At 52.7% G+C, this 14868-nt stretch overlaps 1 protein-coding gene across 3 annotated transcripts; it reads right to left on the bottom strand.

Moving 5' to 3' along the window:
* Positions 1 to 2389: 2389 nt before the first annotated feature.
* On the bottom strand, positions 2390 to 7000 carry LOC112873825 (F-box/kelch-repeat protein At1g74510). 3 transcript variants are annotated; one of them, XR_003224824.1, is made up of 2 exons: positions 6489 to 7000; positions 2390 to 3084 (listed from the first exon to the last, which is right to left on the bottom strand). XR_003224824.1 is itself a non-coding variant. In XM_025936899.1 (2 exons), the coding sequence occupies exon 2, from the start codon at positions 6080 to 6082 to the stop codon at positions 4811 to 4813; it is 1272 nt and encodes a 423-aa protein (XP_025792684.1). In that variant the 5' UTR covers positions 6083 to 6153; positions 6692 to 6963; the 3' UTR covers positions 4427 to 4810. The 3 variants fall into 3 exon arrangements, 2 of the variants coding, with proteins under 2 accessions (XP_025792684.1, XP_025792683.1); XM_025936899.1 differs by lacking the exon at positions 2390 to 3084 and adding an exon at positions 4427 to 6153 and having other exon boundaries at positions 6692 to 6963; XM_025936898.1 differs by lacking the exon at positions 2390 to 3084 and adding an exon at positions 4427 to 6153 and having other exon boundaries at positions 6489 to 6962.
* Positions 7001 to 14868: the final 7868 nt, after the last annotated feature.

Here is a 14868-nt window from a genome sequence, read left to right on the forward strand (position 1 = left end):
ATTTCCCTCTACCTCTAGCTGGGTGCATGATTTGGCGTGCGATTCGCTGGGAGCCCCGTCAATGATTGCGCCATGATGACGCCGATCGTGCAGCGGTAGGCGCGGATCCCGGCACCGCGGCGTGGATACAGGGCCGCTGCCAGTCTGCTGCGCTGCCGATCTCGCCGGCCCTGAGCCTGAGGGATCGGTCTCAGGAGAAGCCGTGGATCGGAGCACAACGCTGTACCGCATCACATGGCAGTAATCAGATCAGCAGATCAGACCATGCAGCCGCGCGATCTCATTCGGGCGGCTTCCTAGTACTCGGTATCCTCAGTCCTCACGAGCTGCAGTGTAGGACGAGAGGCGCTTTCGCCAGCAGTTTGGTCGTGCCTGAAAACCAGGACCGCGAGCTGCCGGCAGTTCGAGCCGGAGATTGTTGTTCTGCTGGTCGCCGTCGATCGTGATTCAGAGGTGTGGGGGGACGCACCGGCCGCGCGCGCGGGGTTGGGAAACCAGCTTGCGTGGGGTGTTTGTTTGACGGGCGAGGAGCCGGCGAGGACACAGAGCACGCGCTGCAGCAGCATGTGCCCTTGTCGACCTGAACCCAGCTTTCAACAATGTGTGCCACGAGGAGACGACGAGCATAAAAAGCTCAAGGATGGCAGTACGTTCTGCCTGGAAGGCTGGAACAATGCGTTCCCGGTGGTCGGTGGATGGAGGACCAAGACCTACTAGACCCTAGAGTGCAGGCGCGCCGCGCAGCCCTGAGCTGATGAGCAGCAACAGCAAGTCGGAGTAGTAGAAGTAGGCTTGGTGGGTGGCTGACTGGCTGTGAGGTCCGACCGTCCAAGCCATCCGCATCCACTGCTCGTGCTACGACTGCGACCGCGACCGCGACCGGTGCGGGCATGGCAGTCAGCGAAATCCGTCAGGGGCAGGCGCTGCTGCTAGAGTGCTAGTGCTTGGGCTGCCGTCCCATCCGACGATCCAATGCAGAGTGCAGCAGGCCCACAAGAAGCACGATGATGGACGGGCTGTGCACTAGCAGTCTCCAGTCTAGCAGTGTACTACTCGCAGCGGCCACCACCAACCCACTGGCCACTGGCCTGGTGGCAGTGCTAGAGGCCTCCGGGCTACCTGTGCCAGAGCGTACGATAGACCAGAGAGAGAGAGGGCAGAGGCGATTGCATCGCATCGCGCCGCTCTGCTGCTGCTGCGACTGCGCCTCGGTCACATGCATCTGGGCCGGCCCGGCTCACGGTTGCGGCTGTCTCGGGAAAACAAGACGACAAGCACACGCCGTCGTATTAGCCGGCCCTTCCTGCTGTACGTGGTACCTGCAGGGTGTCCTAGAAATCACAACACTTGGGCGCTTGGCACCTGCCAGACTGCCACTGCCGGCCATGAATTTTGAGAAAAACCCCACCCAGCCCTGGTTTTCGAGCAAAAAAAAAAGAAAAGTTAATTTCCCAATGACCCAATGAGAAAACACGATATATTTTCAATTTTCCATTTAGAGGAACATGGCGTTTTCAAGCCCAGAGTTTGTAAGGAATATCTCCCTCACTTGTAATGTATAAGCTGCAGACAGAGGAGCACGAATTTGGGCCGGATTAGCAGCGTCCGGAGCCCATGAATCTCCGGACCTCTAACCGGAGCACAAGGCCTCAATCATCGGTCAATCAGCAGCCCACACTGCGAAAGAACAAGAGCAAAAAGCAAGCGGCCACCGATTCATTTCCATCAGACTTCAAACTGCGAGACCACACCGTATAGACACGTGCGTATACAAGGGAAACCGCGTACGCGCAGCCGTACCGGGCGATTATTTGGGGTTCGGCCATACTCACGAGCCGTGAACGACGACCGGGAGCCCGGTCAACCGCGTTGAAGCAGCATGGAGGGGCACGCCGCGACCATACGGTCTCGGGCGACCCGCAGCTAGCCAGCCGCCGCACCGGCACGTTTGCTCACGCAGGCGCGCGCGCCATCGATCGATCGCCGCGACGCGGCACCGGGAACAGCGCCGGCGACGGCGACCGGCGGAACGACCGGAAGGTTTGTTGTTGCGCGGACGCATCGGCAGGCGCAATGATTCCCGGGCTGGCCCTAGTGTTTCCTGCCGTCCATGCACCGCGCGACGCGAGCCAGACGGGGCGAAAAGGCGAGGCGAGGGACGGAAATGAGGCCCGGTGCGTGCTCGCGAATAAAGGAGGTCGATTAGGCAGCACCAATGCGGTTGCGCGCTCGAACGTTTCCCTGGATATATATATATTCTGTTAGTTATTCTCCACTCAGATTTTATATTCCCTCCAGCTGCAAGTTATGCAGTGCGTAAAATGGACAATATTTTGCACCGGTTGATTCGGTGATGGCAATATTATTCTTGAAGAATAGCGTCTGTATGGAGAAGAAAAAGGCTTAGTAGCTCAAATTTTGCTCAGAGGGTTACACGTTCCAGAGCACAGTTCAAGCAAAACTGTGAAGGGAAAACAAAAATTTGGAGGTACAAAATTAACTACTAAGCTAACAACTATTCCCTGTGTACTTACTAAGCTAACAGAGGAGGGGAGAACATGCCCTGGCAAACAATCGGCTATCCGGAACGGGGATAGAAAGAAAGGGAGGCGGGGAGAATAAGGCTCTGCCAAGTGAGGCATGTATGCAGTGGCCGCACGGCACGACCCGATACCAGAACAGCAGTACAACAGCGACGCACATCAAAATTATTGCGATCCTATTCCGAACGCAACGCATTCCCATCCAGTATTCCCCCATCCCTTGGAATCATTGCGCCCAGGCGACGAAGGAAAGGCGAAGCGGCCGTGCTGTAAAGCGCCGCGGCCAACGTATCCACAGGGAAACCAAACCCCCGACGCCAGAGCCAGGCTGGGCGCGCGCCTCCATCCTGTTCCTGTGCCTGGGCGTGAGGCTGATAGATAGAGGGGCAGTACACCGGCAGCGGCAGCTCCAGGAGTCAAAGGAACAAAGCTTCACGCAACACACCAAGAACAGTCAGCTCTCTGCATCGGTCCCATTGTGGACTGACTGAGGAGTCAGTCACCTGCTGATCCGTCCAGCTCCGAGAACATGTCTGTCACACTAGAAATTCAGAGAGTTTAATCAGGTTGGGATACCTGTTATGGAAAGGCACCAGATCCTACAAGGTTAAGCAAAGGCTTTGTTGACCTTTTATCCTATACAAATGTAAGAAAAGGCTCCGTCAAAGATTCACAAACTGCCAACACAGATTTTTTGGAATGCCCTTCTCTGCACCACAAGCCATAGCAACATGCAGGGAACCAACAATTTCGAGTCAAGAAGCAAAGCTTGAAATACATGCAAAGTTTATATTCCTGGTGTGCAACTCTACTGAAAGGAAAAGCAGAATGCTTCCTTTTGGCAAATCACACTTGCTATTGCTACTATAGATTCTAAACAGGCCGCATGTTACAAATAGAATGAAAACAGGTCACTGGTAGTTCTAGTTTGCACCAAAATTTGACATCCCACGTTACTAGCAGCAGTGAGAGAAGCAAGTTTACACTCTGTGAACCAATCAGGCCTATTCAGGCAGAAGATATGGCAAGCACAATAATCTCCACTGTTTAGGCAAGTTGCAGCAGAAAGAATTGTACCCAATTTTGGAAATAGTGCAATAAACACAAGGCTAGAACAATAAAATTATACTAGTTCCAGCCAATAGGCAAGCACTGTTGTAGCTAGATAAATACTGCAGCACACAAGTAATTCCCTTCCCTCCCTGTTCCACACAGCTTATGCTCAAGAGCGCCAGGTCAATGGGCATCCTAGTAGTTTTTCTTTCACTTAAGAAGTATCTAGAAAAATGAAGCAACTTTTCATTCGGTGAAGAATGTAAAAGCCTCCTATAGACTCTGTTTTCACTCTAGACAGCAAGACCATCATTTTGACAAGTCATGGACGAGTAATCCTGATATCAACAGGTAACATTACCATCTTTCAAAAAGCAAGCACTGCCATTTGAATTTCTTCATAGGTGTGCAACATACGTCTCACAATTAGCATTAGTAATTCAAAGGAATTCTGCAGTCTTATGATTCCAAATATTGTTCAAGCTTCTCAGGCAAGCAGAAGAGCACAGCCAAAGAGTAGAGAACAAATGTAAATTCCTATCCTTGTTGACCTTATGAAGTTCATAATGGAATCCTCATATTCTCTTATTGTAACTACTTATTGAGAATGGTATCTAGCAGGAAAAAATACTAAATCGGAACATGCAAAATCAAAGAGCTTCAGATTAAGGATCATTTTATTATCACTTAAATACGAATAGAACAAATGAATTGTTCAAGCATGTGCCACATGAAAATTCGCAACAAGCAATTCTTATATATCATCACCAAGTACCAACTTGGTAGCTCATAACATCAAGAAAGGTATGCACATTATGAAACAGGCAAGATTGATGAAAAAGAATTAGCATTTGTTGCAACTGCAGGCGAATCAAGTATTTCTTAACAGGTTCCTCTCATCAATAGATAAAAACCCTCTGAAAGTCTTTCTAGATTATTAATAAGACATTTGTTTTGCATAGTCTCATATCTTTGAAATCACGAGCAGTTGATCCAAATGCAAATGTGGAAATGGATTAGCAGGGAAACAGAAGTATTAGAACTCAAGGGTTACATGAGACTGCTGACAATCAGCTGATGTCCAGTTAATTCCGAAACTGGGCAGAAGGCAGAAATTGCTACGAAGAATAAGGGCTGAAGCAATTGGACAGGCCCGCCTCTATGCATACCATCCTTCATAAATATCCACTTCATTCATCTTTTATTCAGTGGACTCAGCAACCCATCACGGCACAGTTATACACGAAGTTCCCAGATGGCCGTCTGGCAATCATATTCCACACAGGCGGCCGATCATTTGGGATCCATGAATTGAGCTCAATAGTACCACCAGTATAGGTCCTCGGGCCTCCGATGACAATCAATCGGTCACCACATGCTCGGAAAGCAAGCCCCCACCCATTCATGGACACAGACCGTTCAGGCAGCTTTCCAAGAGTAATCCACTTATTGTTCTTCTTGTCATACTTCTTGAGATCCTTCTCACTATAATCAGCAGCATAGAGCTCATTGTTGACAACTGCAATAAGGGGAGGAGCACCAGTCACTCCGTTGAGGCCTTCAGACATGTTCTCGATGATCCTCCAAGAACGCCTCTTCAGGTCATACTCCTCCCCACAAGTCAGTACTTTGTTGTTGTTGGCTACGCCACCTATCACAAAGAACTTGCCATCCATGAAAACCCCAGAACACATCTTCCTTGCTCTATTCATGCTGGGGAGAGTCGTCCAGGTATGTGACTCAGAGTCATACATCTCTGCCGAGCTCAGTATGGTGCCCAAAGCATCAGTGCCTCCAGCTACAAAGGCCTTCTCCCCAACACTTGTTGACCCAAACAGGCAGCGGGGCGAGTTCATTGCATCAGCCCTCGTCCATGAATTGGTTAGGATGCTGTATCTGAATACAATACGCGCCATCCCAAACACAAGCAGTTCAGTGCCGACTGCAAGTGATTCCTTGTCAGAGCACATGAAGCACTCATCTGGCGGCATCTTGGGCACTCGGATCCAGCGGTCTCGATATGGGTCATATGCATCCCATTCAAGAACATTGCAGGAGAAGTAGACCCAATGCTCCGCCACCCCATTCTGGCGCCGCAGGCGGTAGATCTCCCCGCTGCGGACCAGGGAGCGGAAGTCCCGGCTGAGGGAGGCCACCGAGCCGTAGTCCGACCGGGATAGCCGGAGGAGGCAATTGATGGTCAGGTCACGGCCGATAGAATTAATGGGGTTGCTCCCAGTGCCCTGCTGCTCCCCACCACCGGAGGCATGGCGGCTGGAGCCGTGGCCCTCGGTGATGTCCGGCGTGTGCGGCTGCGGAGACGGCGGCTTGCTGCGCTTGCCGCCGCCGTCAGCTTCCTCGACATCTTCCGGCGCGGGGCGCTTGCCGCTGAGGACTTCGTGCGCGAGGTACGCCCACTCCGTCTCCGGCTCGCAGGAGCTCGGCAGGGAGCGCGAGACGAGGTAGGACTTCCCTTCCAGCATCATGCCTTCTCCCTTGCCCACCCCGAGAAATTCTTACTCCTGTTGCTTTATTTGCTCCTCGTCCTCTTCTACGACTGATCCAGAAAAAAGAAATCTTAGCTTGCTAAGCAATCCAGACTCGTAGCTGCGATCTGCAGGCGCATAAATCGAATGGAAAAAAAGGGGGATAAAATCAACAAGAACAAAGGGATCAGGAACAGAGGGGAAGACACTGAGATCTGAGGAGACCGAACCTCGCTAATAAAACAGGCACAAAAATCGAATCTAGACTAGATCTCGCGGCGAGAACCCGATCGATCTCCCCAAACTATGAGCAGATAACCGAATCTCTCAGCGCCACAGCAGCTGAGCTACCACGAATCTTCCGAGCCAGCCGAGCAAGACGCCAAAACAAGTAAAAGGAGCTCACCAAAATCGAATCCATGGCAGATCGCAGGCACCAAATCTGCGCTCAGAGACCGCGGCCCGGAGCCCCCAATCAGGTCCTCCCGGGCACTCCTCCCCCGAGAAATCCCCCACCTCCGGTCCTCCCCCACTTGGTAGTTGGCCTGGTGACGGCCTCTCCTCCCCACCCTCTCCCTCGCCCTCCTACCGATGCGTGAGGATTTATACCTGTAGAGCTAGATAGATGGATGGGCTCTATCTACTGATGCCACTTGGTTACGACTGCCGCTTCTAATGCTTCTGGCCTCTGCTGCAGCCCCTGCTGCCTCCCTTCCTTCCTCCCCACTCTCTTTCTCTCTCTCCTCTCGCGTCGTAGTGTGCTGGGAGGGCTGCTGGCCTCTGGCTCTGCTCCTCCTCCCCACCCTCTCTCTCTCCCCCTCTCCCTCTCGTCTAGTACTTGGGGAAATGGAACTCTCCCCTCCCCTCACTTTATTTCTTTCCCTTTTTATTTATTCCCCCTCCATTTTCTCTCTCCTCCCCCCTCTGCCCCCCTCCCCTTTCGCTTTGTGTGCGTCCGTCTGTTTTGGCTCGTCGGAATTGGAAACCGCGCAGGCCTCAGAAATAGAAAAGGGCGGAACCGGCCACCGGCCAGCTCACCTGAAAGCTGAGGTGGATTCTCTCTCTCCCTCTCGCTCTCGCTCTCGCTCTCTCTCTCCCCCCCCTCTCCGCGCAGCCGCAGCGCATCCTCCGCTCCGCTGCCTACTCTGCTGTACACGCGACGGTCTCGCGTATCCTTTCAGTTTCTTTTCATCCGATGCTGATTGGCAGCAGTACAACTTCTTTTTTCTCTTCATCACTCACAGTAGAACTTTTTTGTACCAACTGTATTCGTACTAGTATACAACCAGTATACCAGAAAGATAAAATAAACGTACTGTATTTTTTATTCCCTCGTCGTTGTCTTGGTTATTCGTCTCCGTCGCAGGCTATATCTACACATATACAACCACCGGCTTAAAGTCAATTCAACTACTATTCCTATTTAAAATGTGTACAGATAATCAGTGCATTGATTATGAGCCCGAAGGATTTAATAAAGTGGCCCTGCAAAGAATCTTCAGTCGTTTCTTTTTGCTCAGATTTAATCTTTTTTCTTTTGCGTATGGTAGTAGAAGTAGCACATTAGTGTCTGGATGTAGATCAGCACTTCAACGCATATGTTTACTACGCCCTCATCTGCGAATACACCACTTGATACATTCAGGTCCTAAACTAATTGCTAGGCGTGGAAAAAAAATGGTTTTCCACTTAAACAGCTGAGGCTAGCATTGCTATGGCTCTTGTCTTTGCCCAACGGACATTTTAATGCCATCATATTTGTATTATAAAAGTTTCTGATAAGTATACTTTTGTATCACATAGATAGAATATTAATAAAATAATTGTTTGTCAAGCCTTTTCTTCTCCTAATGGAGTGAAATACGTCTAATTCTAAGCAAGGGTGGTAAATCTTTTGAACAGCTATTGCTCTTTTATTTAAGGAGAGAATGAGAGTTACAATAATATTGACTACTCTCCTTAAACACCTTCCACTGCGTAAAGTACCTTCTGCCGTGGGGGAACAAGCAAGAATTAATCCGGTGGGTTAAATACCCATTTAAGGCATGAAGCAGCTTGTGCTGGAAAATGTCAGCAAGGATGATCTCGGCATCATACTACATGAACCGTGAAAGGTATTTTAGCTAAGTATGAAATTTGGTGTACAAGGTGGATTTGCTTTATCAGACCAGCTCCCCAAGATGTTAAGTTTGCGCGAGCAAAGTGACACCTACCATTCCACACTAGGATTTGTGATAGGCATTGGCACACCGCATGTTTGAGGAGTTGGCACTGTGGGTGCACAACAAGTCATTGGTTGAGCTACTTGTTTTCTCTTGGACTGAAAGAATAGGCATAAATCATCTTATTTTAGCTTTCCCAACTCTAGGTGCGGTGGTGATCAATCTTAGCTAGCCTAACTTGGTTAGCAAGATTGAAGTTATACGCATTTATTTCTTGTGTCCAATTAAGAGGAAGGCGATATGCCATCACACTGATCCCATTTCCGACCTAAAATAATGTCTTCAGATCTGCAATTACAGACTTCAAATGCAAGCTCATGCCTGAACTTTACCACGATCGGGGGCGGCTGTCCAAGCCAAGAAAAAGGACGAAGAAAAACTCGATTACTGGCAGCACAAGCGCAGCCTGAGACTTGAGGTTTAAGCTGCGCTCGATGAGACGATGAAGCAGGGAATTTCTTTCTCAGAAAGCCTGATGAAACGGGCACGCTCTGCCGCTCTGAACAAGTACACGTCCTACCAGCAAAGCCGCCGAGCAGAATCTACCGCTGTAACAAGTACACTGGGAGTTTACCTTTCCCCTGTACTTGTTACTGGCATGGCCTCCCCTCTCCAACAGTTGGGTTGGGCGCATATGGGCGTCGCCGGGCTGCAGCGTGAGCGGGTGCTTCTACTCGAAAGCGCGCAGGCAGGAAAGGGCAGGCCGCGTCAGCGCCCGGTACTAGTTCGCGGCGCTCGGCGGGCGAGAAAACTGCAGCGCACCGACCAACCAGCCAGCCCAGCCAGCCTCTCTGTACCTGGGTGGGTGGCTTCGGATCTAGCCGTGGCCGCCGCCGCTGCGGCGTCTCCACCAGCTCCCGAAAGCTCATGCCTCTGCTGCTGCCGCATCTCCACGGCGGGAGCTCTGTACTGCTCTCGCTGCCGGATGACTCGCTCTGAATGAACTTAGCTGTTCCTTCAGGTTACAGATTACTGCCTGCATGCTTAGCAGCATTTCCTAACATATCTTTGGAAATACGGGGATTTACCGTGGCTTTTTGAAGGAAGCAATGCGTATCTGAGGTGAAGTCAGCGCCTAAAGCTGCAGTTAGAAACTTAGAATTGGCAGCATCAGTTGTTGTTCAGTACAGGTAGTAATCAGCAGGAATCTCTCTCGCTCACCCTCTGGTCCAAACCGACCGGGCTCTGGCTGCTTTTTATCAAAACGCATGTTGGGGTGTGTGGATCTATCCATCAGGGAAGCGACAGATGCAGCGATCTCAACGACCCGGGCCACCTGCAGCGGCACGTACAACCAGCATAAAGCGACAGCAACTGGTTTGGTTCGAGCGTTAAGCAAGGTGGCCCGGTGGCCGGTGCTCTCGCCCCCTCGCTCGCTTGGCCACGCACTGTCGCCATGATTTCTGCTCTGCTCGTTCGCAGCAGGCGCCCACTGGGGAGTGGGGAGGGATGTGCTCGCTGCTGGCCGTTGCTGATTACCATTAGCCCCTTGCTAATGCGAGTGCGTGGGGTTTAGCAGGGGATCCGTCCTGAAAAGGAGCGCCCTCCAATCCATGACACCAAGTGGCAAGTGCAACGCCACTTTACCCTCTCTCTCTTTCTGTGCCTCCCTCTCCTTTCTCTGTGTTCTGTCCGTAAATGCACTTGCCAAGAAATTCCTCTCTCTCCTCCCCAGCTGCACTGCATGTACTGGTACTACTGCGCTTTGCTTTAGCTGCAAATTGCGGAGGATGATGACAAGTTAACCCACCCACCAACGGGGAATTATTCCAAAGCCCGGGACTTTCTCCGGCTATGCCCCCGTTGTGGAATCAGGGCCGGCGCCGGCGCGCAGAGGAAAGGGGGGCGGGGGCGAAAGACACGCGCATCGCGTGCTCCGGTTACCGGATCGTCGAGAAAGTCTCGCAAAGGGGAGGGGGAGAACGCGATTCGCCTCGTCACCGGTGTGAAAAAATGCGGCGTCTCCTGAGAACGAAACAACCGTCTCTGCGCCGTGCACGTCGCCGTCAGGTTGCATTGCCTACCTCTGCGCGCGCTGCACGACATGGTGGGAGCATAGTTTTTATTAGACCTCCGGGGCTCGCTGGCTTGCTCCCGCTGCTGATTGACGAGAGTGCTTTGGTGATGGACACGATTCGAACGTGTTGCTCCTCCGCACGACTAGAATATCAGTAGCCGCCACAACCACCAGCTAGACCCCCGCATTTGAAAGCGCACGGGCCTGCGGCCGGCACGGATGATTATTCCGTCCCCCAAAAGCTGCTCGCAGCTTCGTTCGTTCGGCTTCGATCGCTTTGCACCCGTGCCGCGCTGCAGCCTGTAGAGCTAGGCCTGGATGCCCGTGGCGCGTGGCGACTGGCGACAGGGGAGGAGCGAGGCGGCGGCCACGGGGATGGGACTGGGAGCGCAGGGGTACAATACAAGAGAGGCGAGAGTAGCCGGGATTAGCAGACAAGCAGCTCGAACCCACCCCTCCCATGGAGGCATGGAGTGGACGGGGGAGCGGCCACATGCGCCACGGATCCGATCTGCGGCGCGTGTGTTCTCTGAGCTGTGCCCACCCTGCTCCGGCCGCCTCCGCGCGCCCTCCTAAAGCGATCTCGTGCTCACATGGCTAACCGCCCCCTCATCCCGCTGCTCTCTCTGCTGGCCTTCGCCTCCATCTGCCTCGATCCGCGACGTGATGTGATGTTTCTTTCTACACAAGCATGTTTCAAGGCCCACCTCGATCATCCCATCACTTCCTTCACTCGCTAAACTCAGAGAAGAAGAGGGAGAGACGGCATGTTGTCCACTGTAGCCATCAGCCCAAATGATTCGCCGCCCCGCTTCGTATGCTCACACACCACCACCGCTCCAATGGATATGCTGGGCAGGGCTAGCCGCTCGCCATGCAGGGGTAGCCCCCCCCCCCCCCCCCCCCAAGTTGTTGCGAAATTGAATGTCGCTTCAAGGGAAGAGCGCGCGCACTCTCTCGCTCGCTCCCGCAGCTCGCTTCGCTTTTCCACTGCTCCATCCGTGTGGGGCTGGTGGACACTGTGGATGGAGGAGGTACAGGGGGCTTTCTCGGCTGACGGACGGCTTACCTTCCCCAGCTCCCTCCCCTCGCTTCCGCTTGACGCCACCCCCGCGCCTTGTCTTCTTCCCCGCGAGTCCGCGTCGTCCACTGCCGCTGATCCCTGATTGTACTGCCAGTACTCTCCGCGCCCCGTGTGTGTAGTAGTACTCGCTCGTTCCATACAGAAAAAAAATACGAATGTGCTAAGGGTGTATTTGTTTTATGAGGTCTAAAGTTTAGAAGGGTCACATCAAAGAGAATCTTATCATTTAGAAGTATTAAATAAAGTCTAATTACAAAACTAATTGCAGAACCCCAGAGCTAATTCGCGAGACGAATCTAATGAGGTATATTAGTCCTTGATTAGCGGATGATTACTGTAGCATCACTGTGGCAAATTATGGATTAATTAGGCTCATTAAATTTGTCTCGCGAATTAGCATCCATCTGTGAAAAAAATTTATAATTAGACTTTATTTAATACTTCTAAATGATAAGATTCTCTTTGATGTGATGGGTCTAAAATTTAGAGTGTAGGAAACGAACACACCCTAACGCTGTTTCGCAAGCCCAATGAAGCATGAAACCGTCTCGCAAAAATCACAGCCGTGAACAAAGTTTACATCCACTAGCTAAGCATCCAGGTAATGCTGGCATCCGGGGTTCTGGGCAGAAAAAAAAAATACTTGGACGAGCGGAGGCCAGGGTGACGTGGGCCAGGCAGACAGACACGAGCCATGGCTAGCGGGCTCGCCAGCTCCATACCATCCTCCCAACCCCAGCCTAGGCAAACCTGGCTGGCTGTACTGTACCACTACCACCGCGGCGTCGCGCTGGCTGGCCGGCGCTCGCTGCCGCGTGGTTCCCGCTAGCTCCTCCCCCTGCACGTCCAATCCGACGCCGGCGCCGCGTACGGGGCGGCCCTTCGGTCCCATCCGTCCGGTTGATGTGGTCCGGCTGGCGGCCGCGACCCCGACGTCGCGGCGGCGGCCGAGGGCGATCGAGAGATGGGAACGGCCCCCCGGGCCCGGAGCCCAAAAAGGCAATGCGCACGGCACGCCACGCGCGACGCGACCGCCTCCTCTGGCGGATGGCTGGGGCGCGGTCGACGCGCGCGTTTCGGCTCGGTTCCCTGCGGCGCGGTGGTCAATCCTGCCGGTCACCTCCGACGGTGACGTCGCGCCCAACCGCACCACCCCCTGCACAGATAATATATATGTATATAGAGGAAACACCCTGTCTTCCCTTTTTTTTCTCTCGCCCGGTTTTTACACGTTGGCTTTACTTTTTATCTCCTCTCCTTTACTAGACCGGGGGAGTAAAAAACACACAAAAAAAAAATGAACGATGGGAATCGACCGACGAGTCTATCGGAACCTGCAGCCGAGAGATGGAAATGGGTTCCCTGACACGTCACCGGCTTGGCCTGTTAAGAATTAAGACGCGGGCGCCCCGTATCATCGTCGCGTTGCAAGTTCGCAGCTGCCCCCGGGACCTACTGATCCACGCTGCTGCGGCAGCAGGTGGGGTGAGGTGCGCGCGTACCCTGTACGCGCAGCACGCCGATGTTGATCTCGCGGCTTGCTTCAGGTGCCGCCGTGCCGATCGGTCACGGGCCACAGCCCTCGTCCTGCAGCCTGGGCATTCCGGGGAACCTGACGAAACGGCCTCTGCCTCCTGACACATTCATTGGGGGCGCATGCCCGTGCTGCCTGCCGGTTCCTGAATCTCGCGTAACTGGCTGGCCCGCTCCCGGCGCGTGGTCCATGCCGCGAGGGGAGCAACTGGGAGAGGAAACAAAAAATGTGTGGGCGCGCAGGCTCGGCCACCCCCGCGTGTACGCGCCGCTCGCTGGACGTCCTGGCCCTGCCCGGCGAGTCTCGGCGTCGCGTTCTCGTCCAGCCGTCCCCATGGCGTGTCTTGCATTGTTAATGTTAGGTGTTACACCAGAACAGGCACGGCCCTTGATCGCATCGTGCACCGGCCCGGCGAGACTCGCAGACCGGCCAATCGGGATCGGGATTGGCGGCTTGGACGGTAGCTCGCTCGTCCGCGTTAACCTTTTTTTCTCTCTTCTTCCGGTTGCTCGACGGCGACCGGTCGACGGCGAGGTGCGGAGGGGGATACGGCCGGTCGTACGACGGCGACGTCGTACGTGGTGGCGTTTTCCGGTGGGCTGTGTGGCTTGTTGGATGGGAGGCTGCGCATCGGATCCCGCCAGGGCGCCGGCGCCAGCTCGCGAGTTCCCGACTGGACGAGGAAGGCAGGACGACGATGGGATGAGGGATCCGTTGGGTCACTGGTGGGTGCTTTCGTTATTGCTGCCCTGCGATGGCGCGGCGCCACCGCCTGCCCACCTGGTCGGATGGCGACGCCTGGGCGGCCGCACGCGTAGTCGTCCACCGCGCCAACTACCACACCACCCGGCGCCGCGTTGTCGAATCCGTCGGGTTGCGCCGCCCTCCAGCGTGGCGATGGCAATGGTAGCCGAAATCCGAAATCCGATGATTTCTACTCCACTACTGTATGGATTTGGATTAACTTTTCGACCCGTGAATTTGTTAATGGACAAAAATATTCTACCTGTTGGATCCGTCGGGTTTATGGTTATGGATTCGTTTCTATAGTATCAAGTAGGTCTTTTAAATCCGATGCAATCTAAGTACATACTACCATTTTATTATAAGGTTGTAACAAATTTAATATTAATATAATCATTTTATTATAAATTTGTAACAAATTTGATTTTAATACCACCATTTATTATGAACTCGTAACAAACTTGCTAATACCATTGCTACTTGAAGTATGTTTATACAATAAAATAAATTATGAACTTATTGCTCATTCTATATTTATGCAAACTATAACTTGTTGCGTAGATAAATATATTATCTATTATCTCTTTTAGTTGTTTAAATTGAAATATAGTTGGTAATGAGAAGGATATGTACGTATTGATCGTTGACAAGCTTCTATCATGACAAGGGTGCAACGAATGCGTAAAGAAATATTCTCGATCATGGATGACCCGTGGGTACCCATTAATCCGATATGTTTGGATTTGGACAAAATTTTATACCTATCCTAGTATAGATTTTTTAGTAGATCTAAATAATTTTCATTTCAGTATTTGAGTTCGTGTCCGTTGCCATCGCTAAGCGCGGCCAGTCTCGAGTCTCGATTGCCGATCGGATCCCACCCGCGCCGACGCGAGGCGGCGTTCTGGATGGGCCGCACCCGCGTCAGATGAAGGCCGCGCGTACGTGTGGGCTGAACCAAGTCAACTAGTAGACAGGCCGACCCGTCTGTGTGTCAAATTTACACGACGCGGCTCAGATCCACAGTTGAATATTCAAAAAAGATATTTCAGCCATGAAAGAGCTATGGGCCCATTAAGGCCTACGAAACCGAAACCACGCGCTTCGGCTTTGCCTCGCCGCCGCCATGGCGGAGCGCGAGGAGATGCCAGATGGAGACGGGCTGCCCGCTTGCCACCGCTTCCG

This window comes from Panicum hallii, chromosome 9 (genome assembly GCF_002211085.1).
Source record: "Panicum hallii strain FIL2 chromosome 9, PHallii_v3.1, whole genome shotgun sequence".
Lineage (NCBI taxonomy): Eukaryota > Viridiplantae > Streptophyta > Magnoliopsida > Poales > Poaceae > Panicum > Panicum hallii.